Below are 12,682 nucleotides of genomic sequence, written 5' to 3'. Positions count from 1 at the left end.
CTCCAGTGGCAGGTTCCTACAATTGTTAGCCTTGACCTTGGCCAAAGCCTTTCTCTGAACCTCAGTTTCTCCAGTTATAAGTAAGAGATGATACCTGTCTAAGGTGTTCTAAGAATACACGAGAGCGTGTGTAGGGCAGGGCCCAGTGCTTACGAGCAGAGTGCTTGTAAATAGCGGCACTTCCTGAGCACTTGCTCTGTTCCGGGATGGAGCTGAGCACTAGTTGTCCCGGTCTAGCCCTCCCAGTTGGTTTGGAAGGCAGGTACATTTGTTCCTGTTTCTCAGCCAAGGACTGGAGGCCCGACAGTTTACTGGGCTGGGCCGGGCCTGTCGTGGGGCAGCCGTTCAGACTGCCCGCCGCCAGGCTTCCAGTCCCCGCCCGCTGCGCTTCCCGCCGACGGAGACTCCCGGGCCGGCCCCGCCCCCTCGCTGCAGTTCCGCCCCCGGCATAGCCCCGCCCCCAGGCGGAGCCGGCGCCCGGAGCTGTAGCGGGAGAGGAGGCAGCTGGACCCCATCGCGGGAGGAGGCGGCAGAGGTACCGGCGGGAGAGGGGGGAGCGGAGGCACCGCGGTCGGGCGGAACAGGGAAGAAAGTGGCCTGGCGTGGGCCCGGGTGGTGTGTGGGTGGGAGGGGTCCTCGCCGCGTTCGCCGTCTGCACGCTCCCAACCTCCCGTTGGGCTCCAATCTCAAGTCAGCACGTCCAGTCCCCTGCCTCTGGCCGGTGCTGCCCCCTACCTCCTTTGCGGGACGGCCTGGCCCGCCCGGTGTGCGGGTGAGCGGATGCGGTGCCTCCCGACTCCTCTCAGCGGCACTGGCGACTGCCCTTCTGCCTGTCGGCTGTGTGCTCCCCTTATTCTGGGTCTCCCCTTCTCCCTGGGCGGCCTCCAACCCAGCCTTTGCACACCGCCCCCTGGTCCCGGGCCTGGCCTGGGAGGAAACATCTGTCGCGCCCCCTGGGCAGCAGAAACGGGGTCATGACCTCCAGATGTGCTGGGAAGTATCCAGCGCCTCCTCCTGGGGCAGCCAGGCCTTCCGGATCTGTGGGAGCGGGCCGGCCCCCTCCTCCCCAGTGACACAGGCCGTGAGGAATGTCCCGGCCTCAATGGACCTTGTGTGAAGCTGCCGGGTGGGGGGCAGAGCCCAAGAACATCCCCCAAGGCAGGCCAGAGCCCGGCACTGGGCCAGAGCAAGAGGCAGCCCATGGGCTGTGCACGCACAGATACACAGAGCTCAACCCACACGGAGCAGGGGTCTGCGCAGACCCCTTCCCTCATGTCCCCTGTCACCCCCATCACACACACTTCACACACACCACAGCCAAGGCCGTGGAGCTTGGCACATGGAGCCAGGGCCTGCATCTGACACCACACACTTAACACAAGGCCAGCTTCGCTCGCTTCACCTTCCTTTCGGTCTTCCAGCAGTGTTGGGAGGGGACAGGGATAGTTAACCCCATTTTAGAGGTGAAAGAACAGAGACTCAGGGTCAGTGTCACGAACTTGTCCCAGGAGAAGCCAAGGGAGGAGGCACTCTGAGCCTTACTGGGTCCTGGAGCTTTAGCTGAGGGGTGCAGAGCCTCTGCTCCCATCCCCTCCTAGCCCAGCCCTACACAGTGTCACCGGATGATGCACAAAGACTCACCAGCAGGTGCCTGCACCCCTAGTGGGTCACCCACATCCCTGTCCCAGCCACCCACTCCATCCTGGGTTCACCTGAGGGTGACTCCCCCTCACGTTCTCATACCACCCTTTGCACCTGCCCTGGTCTCGACACATTTTTCACACTTAAGCTGGTCCCTGGGGCCTTGGGTGTCTCACTCTTACATCCTGTGAGACCTCGAGCCTTAGCCCAACCCCCCACCTGCCCCACACCTACTCACACAGTGTTAGGAGTGGGGGGGTACAGCACTGTTTAGGCCCTGGAGATTGGCAGGCCCAGGTTCAAATCCTAGCTGATATGGAATTGCTTCAGTCAAGAGCATCCCCTTATCTGGACCTCAGTTTGTTTGTCGTATGGGGTTCAGATTCTCCTCTCAGCATCAGTGGGGCCAGGTAGGCAGAAGTCCCCATGGGTCCCAGTTCCAGCAAAGGGGCCCGGTCAGCATGACTCCCTCCCGTACCCCCAGGTATGGCTACAGAGGCCTGCAAGAGGGTGAGCCCAGGCCTGTCCTTCAGGTTAGGTTGACTTAGGTCCCATGACTGAGCTAATGTGATCCCAGCACCTTCCTCAGGATGTGGGGCCGGGCAGGGGACTGGGCCCAGAGTTGGGGCCACTTCCCGTGCTGAAGGAAGTGCTCTTGCTGTTCCTGCTGCCCTGCCAGTGCCCCCTGGGAACCCCTGTGTCCTTGAGGTACTGAGGCCGTGAGGGCCAGGGCATTGAGACCCAGCCTCTGGGTGCTCAGCTCCTCTGGGATCCTGGAGGAAGTGGGAGGAGCAGGGAGGAAGGTCTCTGGGGACAGGACGTCCTCCCTTTGTCAAGTGGACAGGACCCAGACACCAGTAGGCCCATGGGTTTTCCGTCGGAGCGGAGACAAATCATCTGTCCGGTTGGGCCAGGTCTTGGTGGGGACTCTCACTCTGGGCCCAGACCAAAGCCAAGGTGTGTGAGTGGGGACTGGGGAGCCCTGGCAGTCCCAGGGCCGCCCAGGCTCCAAGACCCTCAGGGCCAAGGCCCCGACAGCCCTGCCCAGCACTAAGCTGGAGGAGGGGGCTGGAAACTTCAGCCCCAGGCAGACGAGGAAGTGGCCAGGAAAGCGGAAGCGGCTTTGATGGTCGTGGAGGGGGCCGGAAGTCAACCCGCATGGTGGACCAGGCTGGGGGCCCGGGTTCCTGTTTTCTCCCCAGGCTCCTCTGAGCAGACCCCTCCTCCCTCAGGGCAGGAACCGGCCTGCCGGCTGGGCACCAACCACCCGTGCCTGCCAATGCGGCCCGGCACCCGGAGAGCCAAGTCCCCAGGTCCGAGGCACGCCCATGTGGGCCGGCGGCGTGGGGAGTCCTCGGCGGGGCCCAGCCCCTGAGCCCACCGATGACCTCTTCGCCCGCAAGCTGCGCCAGCCGGCGCGGCCCCCGCTGACGCCACACACCTTCGAGCCCAGGCCAGCCCGCGGCCCGCTCCTGCGCAGCGGCAGCGATGCGGGCGAGGCCCGGCCCCCGACACCGGCCAGCCCTCGCGCCCGCGCCCACAGCCACGAGGAGACCGGCCGCCCCCCCGCGCCCCCCGCCCGCTTCTTCTCTGACCCGCTGGCGCTGCTGGGGCTGCCGGTCGAGGAGCCGGAGCCCGAGTTCCCGCCCGTGCCCGAGCCCCGCTGGTTCGCCCACTATGACGTGCAGAGCCTGCTCTTTGACTGGGCTCCGAGGCCCCGGGGGACGGGGGGCCACGCAGAGGCGGGCTCTGGGACCCCCGCCTCGTCTCAGGATCAGACTGTCCGCTCCGACCTGCTGCTTGAGGCGCCTGGCTTCGTGAGTGAGCTCGGGGGTGAGGGCGAGCTGGGACTGGGTGGACTGGTGTCTCCACCTGTGCCCCCCTCACTGCCCAACGCGGCCGTGTCCGTCCTGGAGGAACCACAGAACCGAACCTCGGCCTACAGCCTGGAGCATGCAGACCTGGGCGCTGGCTACTACCGCAAGTACTTCTACGGCAAAGGTGAGGGGAGGGCCGCTGGGGAGGGGCCAAGGTCCCTGTCACCTGTGGTGAGCTGTCCTTTCCCTGGCAACTCCCTGGCCACGTGAAGGGTCAGGTTCTGTCTCTGGGCCGAGGCTGCCCAGCTTTACCCACCTCCCTAAGACCAAGCCCAGCCTCCACCCAGCCAGGCATGCTCCGCTGCCCCCATCTGGTTCATCCTTTTGCTCCTCCCGTCTGGGGAGAGATTTCCTATGGACATTTCTGTGAGGTGAAAACTGAACCCCTGCACCCGGGAACCTTGTTCTCATCAGTGCCCACAAGGGAGGGCCCCAGACATCCTGGGGAAGAATATGGGCATGGTGGGCGAGGCCATGCAGGATCTAGGTTTTGGAGCAGGCAGGCATGGCCCCCCTGGGTCTGGGGCAAGATATATCATCGGTGAGGCTGCAGAAGGGGTGAGGCCTAGGACCAAGTGTATAGGTGCCGACAGGAGTCAGGATCTGGGTTGGTAGAACGTGGGCAGGGCTGACGAGGGGACTGGACTTAATCTAGGATCTGAACTAGTGTTGTGGTGGGACCTGGAGCGGGGACTTTGGTGGACGTGGTCGAGCGAGGGTGGGACTGCTCAGGGGGGCGGATCTGGTCACCCACCGCCTGCTTCCCCCAGAACACCAGAACTTCTTCGGACTGGATGAGGTGCTGGGCCCGGTGGCAGTGAGCCTGCGGCGGGAGGAGAAGGAGAGCAGCGGAGGGGGCACTCTGCACAGCTACCGCATCATCGTGCGGACCACGCAGGTAGGCCGAGGTCATGGGAATTAGACCGTGGATTGCCTTCTGAACGGCCTGCACGTATCCTGAGCGCCCCTATATCCCCTCCTTAGCTCCGGACCCTCCGTGGCACCATCTCGGAGGACGCGCTGCCGCCAGGGCCCCCGAGAGGCCTGTCCCCAAGGAAGCTTCTAGAGCACGTGGCATCGCGGCTGAGCCCGACCTGCCTGCGCCTGGGCTCAGCTTCACCGAAGGTGCCCCGCACACTGCTTACGCTGGACGAGCAAGTGGTAAGTGGGTGGGACAGCCCTGCCCTACAGCTAGACCTGGTCTGAACCCAGCCTGCCCAGCTCCTAGCCACCTAGCCTTGACCCTGATCCTGGGCTGGATGGGGACCCCAGGAGAGCTGCCTTTTCAAAAGGAGGGCATCAGAGGTCATCTGGAGCCTTGCCTCTCAAAGTAAGGTCTGTAGACCAGCAACGTCCGTATTATCTGGGAGCTTGTTAGAAATGCAGATTCTCGGGCTCCACCCCAGACCTACTGAATCTCAGAGCCCACACTTTAAGAAGATCCCAAGGTAATTCCTATGTGCATTTCAGCTGAGGAGCGCTGATCTGACTGCCACCCCCTCTTCCTGCAAGTCCCTCTCCTTCCCTGTCAGTTTTCCCTGCAACGCCCTGCTTGGTCTCCTGCCAGTCTGGGATGCTCACTCCTTCCTGGGGCTGCCCATTCCACTGTGGGACCACTCAAGCCCGCTGAAGGTCCTTCCCTACCCTGTGCTGAAAGCTGCCTATTGGCCCCGATTCTCCTCCTCTGTCATTCAGTCTGTTAGTCATTCAACAAACATTTCCTCATACCTTGGTACCAGGCCCCAGCTGGATGCTGGAGACCTGTCTAGACCAGATGCTGTCCTTGAGTAGCTCACAGACAGGTGTGGGAGAGAGACTGCAGAGAATCATGGATAATGATGGAGCAGGATAACAGGGACAGGGCAATGTTGAGGGCTCTATGGGGCACCAAGGTAGCGCTGACAGCCCTTCCTTGGTTCAGCATCATGGAGGAAATGCAAGAGCCCAAACCAGGAAGAGCAGGCATTTTCTGGACAGAAGGAACAACTTGGGTGAAGCTTAGAGACTAAAAACTGTCACGTCAGGGTCCTGTGGGCAGTTCAGCATGACTGGAGTAGGACTTGGGGGGAAGGGGTGGGAAAGGCTGGCCTTTGGTCCTGAGGGCACCGTGGAGCTGTGGAAGATCTGAGAGGTTGAGCAGCCCTCTGGCTGTAGTGTGGGGGCTAGACTGGAGGCCAGGCTGAAGGCTGTCGCTGTGATCCCAGCCAGACGTGGTGGTGACGATGGCAGAGGTGAAGAGGAGGTGACAGTCCAGGGACAGAGTGGATAGCCTTTGTGGCCGACTGGAACGGTGGGGGTGTTGTGAGATTGCCCTGCTTCTCGGCCGCTGGGAGCGGTAGTTTATGGAGGCCGGGACCCTGGAGGATGAGTGGTGTGGGGGGGGAGTCATAGTGAGGAGGTGAGGTGCCAGGGGCTGGAAGGACATCTGGGCAGCTGCAGCTCAGGAGAGGGGTCTGGGCTGGAGGCAGAGTTGGGGGTATCATTCCGTGGAGATGGCTGCTGTGGCCACTGAAGGTGAAGAGCGTGGCTGGGGAAGAGGCCCAGACATGAGAGGGTGAGGTCCCTGGGGTCTCAGGCAGAGTGAAGTTCCAGTTGTCCCAAGTGCCAACTAAGGTGAGAGGGTGCCAGGATGAGGCTGTGCCCGTGGCCGTAAGAGGGGCTTGGGGTTTAGGAGCTGGGGTGGAAGTGGGGCTGTAGTGTGAGGAGGGATGAAATGGAAGTGGGGACTGTGGGTGTAGACGCGCTTAGCAGGAAGACGGGAGGCCAGAGCTGGAGGGGCCCTGGGCTTGTTTGCGTGGTGGCAGAGCGCCCTGAGCTGTGCACAGTTAACCCCAGATGCAAAGGAGCCACAGGAGCCGGGGGCAGAGAGTAAGCAGAGGTGGTGCAGGGCTCCAGGCCTCCAGAGGCTGGGCTCAGGGTGCCTGGCATTTGAGGGAGGGGAGGACAGGCTGGCCTTGAGATAAGGAGGATGACAATGTGGCCATTAATTGGGATCGAGCGCACTCTGTGCAGGGTCCTTTCCGTGAATCACGTCCTCTATGGTCATATGACAACCAGTCCCCTCCCGGTTCCTTCTCACCTTGATCTCCTCTGCCCTCCTGAGCGCTGGGAGCAGGAGAGACAGAACCCACTTGATAAGCGAGGACACAGAAGTGGCTTAGAGAGGGCAGAGCTCAGGCCACACACGGAGGCAGTTCTGCCCCCAGGCCAGTGTCCTGGTCCATTCCCCAAGGCCCAGGGGTGCTGCTGGGCGACTGAGGCCTGTGCCTTCTGCCTGTGCCCTCCCCCGCAGCTGAGCTTCCAGCGCAAGGTGGGCATCCTATACTGCCGGGCGGGCCAGGGCTCGGAGGAGGAGATGTACAACAACCAGGACGCAGGACCCTCCTTCATGCAGTTCCTCACCCTGCTGGGTGACGTGGTGCGGCTCAAAGGCTTTGAGAGCTACAGGGCCCAGCTGGACACCAAAAGTGAGGCCCAGGGGGCCCGGGGTGGGGGCAGACCCATGCTGAGGGGCAGGCTGCCTTGGTGAAAACCAGCTGCCTGCTCGCTTTTCTGTCCCATCTTGTCCTGGGTCTGGGGCCGGGGGTGGAGAGTTCTTTGGGTAGGCTGAGGACGTGGGTCTGGGGCTGCAAAGGCCAAGCCATGGCTGGGAGGAGGGGCTGGGACTATCCCCCAAGGCCCCGGTGCCCTACTGCCTGAGTGGGGTCAAGGGGGTTTGTAGGCACCACCCTCACCATCAAACACACATATTCCACCAGCCCAGACCCTGCCTCCCTGGTTGGAAAGGTCCCAGGGTCCCTGGAAAGTGTTTGTATCCAGCACCTCCTGCCTGCCTTCCACTCTCTCAGCTGCTCCACACATGCTGGTGCCTGGGCCAACATCTGTCTTCTCCTGGGACATCCGCCCCCGACTCCCTGTTAGCAGGCCATTTCTCATTTCTGTCTTCATTCTATCTCAGCATCCCCCCATCCCAATCCCAGGCTGGAGGCTGGATTCTGTGGGGGGAGGGGAAGGGGAGCAGCCAAGGCTGAGGCCCTTGGAGCTCATGGCCTGGACCTTGGCTGGTGGCGGAAAGGGGTTGTCCACCTGCTGGCTGGGGGTACAGAGGCTCCAGACTGCAAGCAGGATGGCAGGTTCAAGCCATCCAGATTTCCCTTGCTCTCCCTCGGTGTCCCCAATTAACTGGCCACAGCGGATTCCACGGGCACGCACTCCCTCTACACCACGTACCAGGACCATGAGATCATGTTCCACGTGTCCACGATGCTGCCTTACACCCCCAATAACCAGCAGCAGGTGTGAGGGGGCCCTGGGGATGGGGGCTGGCTATGGGCTTCTGGGGACCATGGAGGGGTGCTTTGTGGGTGGCAGTGTTTGAACCTTGGTCCGAACTCTGCTGACCCCTAACTACGCTCCAGGCTAGTGTCCCTCCCCAAAGACAAACACCCCAGGCCTTCACCAGGGGCAGGTGGGGGGAGCCACTGGTGCCCAGGCTCTTAGGTCTCACTCACATCCCCCACCTTCTAACCCCCAGCTCCTGCGGAAGCGCCACATTGGCAACAACATTGTGACCATCGTGTTCCAGGAACCCGGCAGCAAGCCCTTCTGCCCCACCACCATACGCTCGCACTTCCAGCACGTATTCCTAGTCGTGCGGGCCCACGCGCCCTGCACTCCGCACACCTCCTACAGGTGGGCGCCCGGAGTTCCAGTTCTGCCAAGGGTAGGTCTTCCTGGGCCCTCCCTTTGCCCCTGACTACCGCCTCCTTCCCCATAGGGTGGCTGTGAGCCGCACCCAGGACACCCCGGCCTTTGGGCCAGCTCTGCCCCCTGGCGGAGGTCCCTTTGCGGCCAACGCCGACTTCCGGGCCCTCCTGTTGGCCAAGGCGCTCAATGGCGAGCAGGCGGCGGGCCACGCACGCCAGTTCCACGCCATGGCCACGCGCACGCGCCAGCAGTATCTGCAGGACCTGGCCACCAACGAGGTGACCACCACGTCGCTGGACTCGGCTTCCCGTTTCGGCCTGCCTTCCCTGGGTGGGAGGCGGCGGGCGTCCCCCCGGGGCCCGGGCGCTGAGCTGCAGGCGGCAGGGGCGCTGGTGTGGGGCGTACGCGCGGCGCCCGGGGCGCGGGGCGCGACCGGAGCCGAGGAGGGCGGCCCTGACGGCGCAGAGGTGCCATGCCTGCTGGGCATCTCGGCCGAAGCGCTGGTGCTGGTGGCGCCGCGCGACGGCCGTGTAGTCTTCAACTGCGCCTGTCGCGACGTGCTGGCCTGGACCTTCTCCGAGCAGCAGCTCGACCTGTACCATGGCCGCGGGGAGGCGATCATGCTGCGGTTCGACGGGCCCCCCGGCCAAGCCGTTGGCGAGGTCGTGACGCGCCTGCAGGTGAGGCGCGGGAGTAAGGTTGGGGTGCAAGGTCCTTGCGCGCGCGCGCAGCGGGGAAGGAGCCTGCTTTGGAACCCCTCGTTCCCGCCGCCTCTCCTGCGAAAGGGGAAGTCGGGGTGGTGGGGCACACCGGGAGCCTCGCAGGGATGGAACTGGGGGTCCCCAGGCCCTCTTTTGCGGGGTGGGTGGCTAATACCCTCCTTGGGCGTGTGGAAGGGCCCATGTGACCTGGGACGGTCCCCGGGGCTGGCGCTGGGGCGGCCCCTCCTCCGTTAGCCCCCCTCACTCCCCGCCCCGCCCCGCTCCGCCCCAGCTGGTGAGCCGCGGCTGCGAGACCCGCGAGCTGGCGCTGCCCCGCGACGGCCAAGGCCGCCTGGGCTTCGAGGTGGACGCCGAGGGCTTCGTCACGCACGTGGAGCGCTTCACGTTCGCGGAGACGACGGGGCTGCGGCCCGGGGCGCGCCTGCTGCGCGTGTGCGGCCAGACGCTGCCCAGTCTCGGCCCCGAGGCCGCTGCCCAGCTGCTGCGCTCGGCGCCCAAAGTCTGCGTCACCGTCCTGACCCCCGACGAGAGCGGCCGGCCCCGCAGGTCAGGACGTTGGGACGCAGGGAGGTGGGAGGACCGGGCAGCTGGCCACCACCTAGCCCGTGCCTCCCGTGTGGCCATTAGCGACAGGAACCTCGCGGGGAGGCCTTTCCTTCTTGAGAGAATCCCGCGTCTCTTAATCTCTCTGAACTGCACTATCCTTATGGGTAGAATGAAGACTATTAAGCTTGCGTCTTCACCACCCAAAAGATCCAAGAGCAGCCCCCGCTGTATTTCTCACAGACACCCAATACACACTATTGGTTACTTACTGCATTAAACCAGGGATATGCGGACTCTTTATGTAAAGAGCCAGAGAGTAAATATTTCAGGTTTTCTGGGCTATCTGGTCTCTGCTGCAGCCACTCGGCTCCATCACGGGAGCACAAGAGCATCCAGAGGTGACATTTAAATGATGACTATGGCCTCATGCCATGAAAACGAGTTATGGACCCTGCAACGTGAATTTTATGTGACTTTCACATGTCATAAAATATTCTTTTTATTTCTTTCAACTGTTTTAAGACTGTAAAAGCCAACCTTAGCTTTCAGTACAAAAACAGGCACATCTGCTAAGAAAGAAAAGACAAAGGCAGAGGCTGGATTTGCCCCCAGGCAGTACTTTTTGGATCTCTATGCTAAGTGGTTTTCCCGTTATTTAAATCCTCACAGCAAACTAGGAGATCAGTACTATTATCCCCATTTCACAGATGGAGAAACTGACATTCAGCGTCATTTGCTTAGGATTCACAAGGGCAGCACTGCGATGTGAACTGAGGTCTGGACAAATGGCCAGTAGCCAGGCAAATATTTTTCAGTGTTGTCAGAGAGTTTGGAGAGCTCTCCTCCTCCTGGAAGCGAGCCTTGGGCACAGCTGGGAGTGGGGCTGGTGATGCTGGTGTTCCTGCCTGACCTACTCCTTCCTCCCCCCAGGAGCTTTTCGGAGCTGTACATGCTGTCTCTGCAGGAGCCCAGCCGGCGGGGGGCTCCCGAGCCAGTGCAGGATGAGGCCCCAGCAGTGGCCCTACTGGCCACCACGAAGCAGCTGCTGCAAGTGTGCCTGAACGATGGCATTGGTCCTCCAGGGCCCGGGGACCTGGCCGAGGAGAGAACCGAGTTCCTGCACAGCCAGAACCCTCCATCACCCTGCAGGTACACCCGCTCGGCCTTCCCTCTCCTCTAGCCCACGAGGCTGGACGGGAAGGCCTCTGCAAGCAGGGTCCACGGGTGGGGGCAGCTTGCAGTGCTGAGCCGTCCCTGCTCTCCCCAGCTCCCTGTCCGACGAGGCCCCAGTCCTGCCCAACACCACCCCGGACCTCCTCCTTGCCACCACAGCCAAGCCGGCAGCACCCAGTGCTGGCAGGGAGACACCCCCCACCCAGGTGAGCAGAAGCAACTCTCTGGAGCCCAACCAGCAGGGGTGGGCACCGTGGTGATGGTGGGCATCACTGCATCTATACCCACTTCTGCCCCCCAGGACGGGCCAGGCAGCCCCAGTGGCTGTGAGGACAGGGGTGACCCAGCCCCGGAACTGAGGGCCTCCTTCTTGCCACGAACCTTGTCTCTGAGGAACTCCATCAGCAAAAGTGAGTCTGGAGCAAGGTGGGGGTCTAGGAGCGGGGCAGGAGGAGGCCTGGCCTGCGCTTCCCTAGCTGAGCCCAGCTCCGGTGCCCACAGTCATGTCAGAGGCGGGCAGCGAGACCCTGGAAGATGAGTGGCAGTCCATCTCAGAGATCGCCTCCACCTGCAACACCATCCTGGAGTCGCTCTCCCGGGAGGGTGAGGCCACCAGGGCACTGCGGGCGGAGCCAGGGTGGGGCTTTCTCCCTTTACCTCCCTGCCCAGACGGTCCCTCTGTCCCCACAGGGCCACCCATCCCAGAGAGCAGAGATGCCAAGGGAACTCCAAAATCTGACGCTGAGTAAGCCTCACATCCGATCTACCCCTTCACCCCATGCCCAGTGTTCGTGCCCACCCATTGGAGTGAAGCTCTGTCCCAGGGCTCTGCTGTAATGTACACCCCAGTCAGAAGACAGGGGGTGGGCTCCTCTCAGGCGGGTGGGTCTGGGAACCAGCCCATGGTGCCGCACCCTGCCCTGGTCTCACTGAGTTCTGAATCCCATGTTCTCAGGCCAGAACCCGGGAGCCTGTCTGAGAAGGTCTCTCACCTGGAGTCCATGCTCAGGAAGCTGCAGGATGACCTGCAGAAGGTGACACGGTGGCTGCGGGTCATGGGGAGTCACAGGGCTGCCCACGCTGGCTGGCCACGCTGACTCCCGCCTCGCTCCACCTCCCCCCAGGAGAAGGCAGACAGGGCGGCCCTGGAGGAGGAGGTGCGGAGCCTGCGACACAACAACCGGCGGCTGCAGGCCGAGTCCGAGAGCGCGGCCACCCGCCTGCTCCTGGCCTCCAAGCAGCTGGGCTCCCCCACCAGCGACCTGGCCTGAAGCTGTCGGGTCCAGCCTCAGCCTGGCTGCGGACCTGCTGGAACTGCCCGGTCGCTCGCTCGGGGCACCTGGGCCATACCAGGCCCTGGGCCCTCCTCAGGGACTATCCCTGCGCGAGGCGCATCTTAGCACTGCCCCCGCTCCCCGGCCCATTATTTGGTGGCATTTTGGTGGCGAAGTTGCCCTTCTACCCCATCCCCGTTTGTAAATATTCTGTGGAGAAAAGGGGACTTCAGGGAATAAAGAAGCCACCGTTATTTGTGTCCACACAGGTGTTCATGACGTGATGGGGGAAGGGGCTTTGCCCCCTCAGGCCCCGGCCAAGCTCCCGGGACAGTGGCTCAGAGTTGGGCTGGCACAAACTGAGGGGTTCTCTGAGGCTAGGCCACCCTTGGCTTCTGTCCCACAAACATTGGTTTGGTCTGTTGGGAAGCAGGTGGCCACACCCTGTACCTATTCTGCTTAATCGTTGGAGCCAGGCCCCTGCCCTAGAACCAGACCTGCGGGGCTGAGATCAGAGGCAGAGCCCCTCTGGGCGGGAGAGGAAAGGCGCTTAGGGGCCAAGGGGCACCTGCCCATGCCCTCTTTAAAGGCCCTGTCCCCAGTATAGGCCCCGCTCTCCTCTCTGTAGACACTGAGCCCCCAAGCCTGGCACTTCCTCAGTCACCTGGCCAGATCTGGCAGGCCCCAATTCCAGAGGTAGTAGCTTCTCTGCCTTAGTTGCCTGAGAGATGTTTCCATGTCC

At 62.7% G+C, this 12,682-nt stretch overlaps 1 protein-coding gene across 1 annotated transcript; it reads left to right on the top strand.

Annotated features, from left to right (window-relative positions):
- The first annotated feature begins 379 nt into the window (after positions 1–379).
- On the top strand, positions 380–12,194 carry SIPA1 (signal-induced proliferation-associated 1). The gene is made up of 16 exons (XM_067748355.1): positions 380–535; positions 2,874–3,642; positions 4,289–4,416; positions 4,503–4,679; positions 6,811–6,985; positions 7,711–7,814; positions 8,053–8,210; positions 8,296–8,905; positions 9,219–9,493; positions 10,424–10,642; positions 10,761–10,872; positions 10,968–11,076; positions 11,168–11,269; positions 11,357–11,411; positions 11,622–11,700; positions 11,791–12,194. The coding sequence occupies exons 2-16, from the start codon at positions 2,970–2,972 to the stop codon at positions 11,935–11,937; spliced, it is 3,123 nt and encodes a 1,040-aa protein (XP_067604456.1). The 5' UTR covers positions 380–535; positions 2,874–2,969; the 3' UTR covers positions 11,938–12,194.
- The last annotated feature ends 488 nt before the right edge of the window (positions 12,195–12,682 follow it).

The sequence above is a fragment of the Pseudorca crassidens genome, chromosome 9 (assembly GCF_039906515.1).
Source record: "Pseudorca crassidens isolate mPseCra1 chromosome 9, mPseCra1.hap1, whole genome shotgun sequence".
NCBI lineage: Eukaryota > Metazoa > Chordata > Mammalia > Artiodactyla > Delphinidae > Pseudorca > Pseudorca crassidens.
The sequence above is the reverse complement of the archived record's forward strand: the minus strand, read 5'-3'. Positions and strand labels throughout refer to the sequence as shown.

Excerpts from the sequence above, each read along its gene's own strand:
- SIPA1 (XM_067748355.1), top strand. The coding sequence starts at position 2,970 with ATGTGGGCCGGCGGCGTGGGGAGTCCTCGGCGGGGCCCAGCCCCTGAG. Across the intron at positions 4,680-6,810 it reads TTACGCTGGACGAGCAAGTG|CTGAGCTTCCAGCGCAAGGT; the intron begins GTAAGTGGGTGG and ends CCTCCCCCGCAG. Across the intron at positions 10,643-10,760 it reads AACCCTCCATCACCCTGCAG|CTCCCTGTCCGACGAGGCCC; the intron begins GTACACCCGCTC and ends TGCTCTCCCCAG.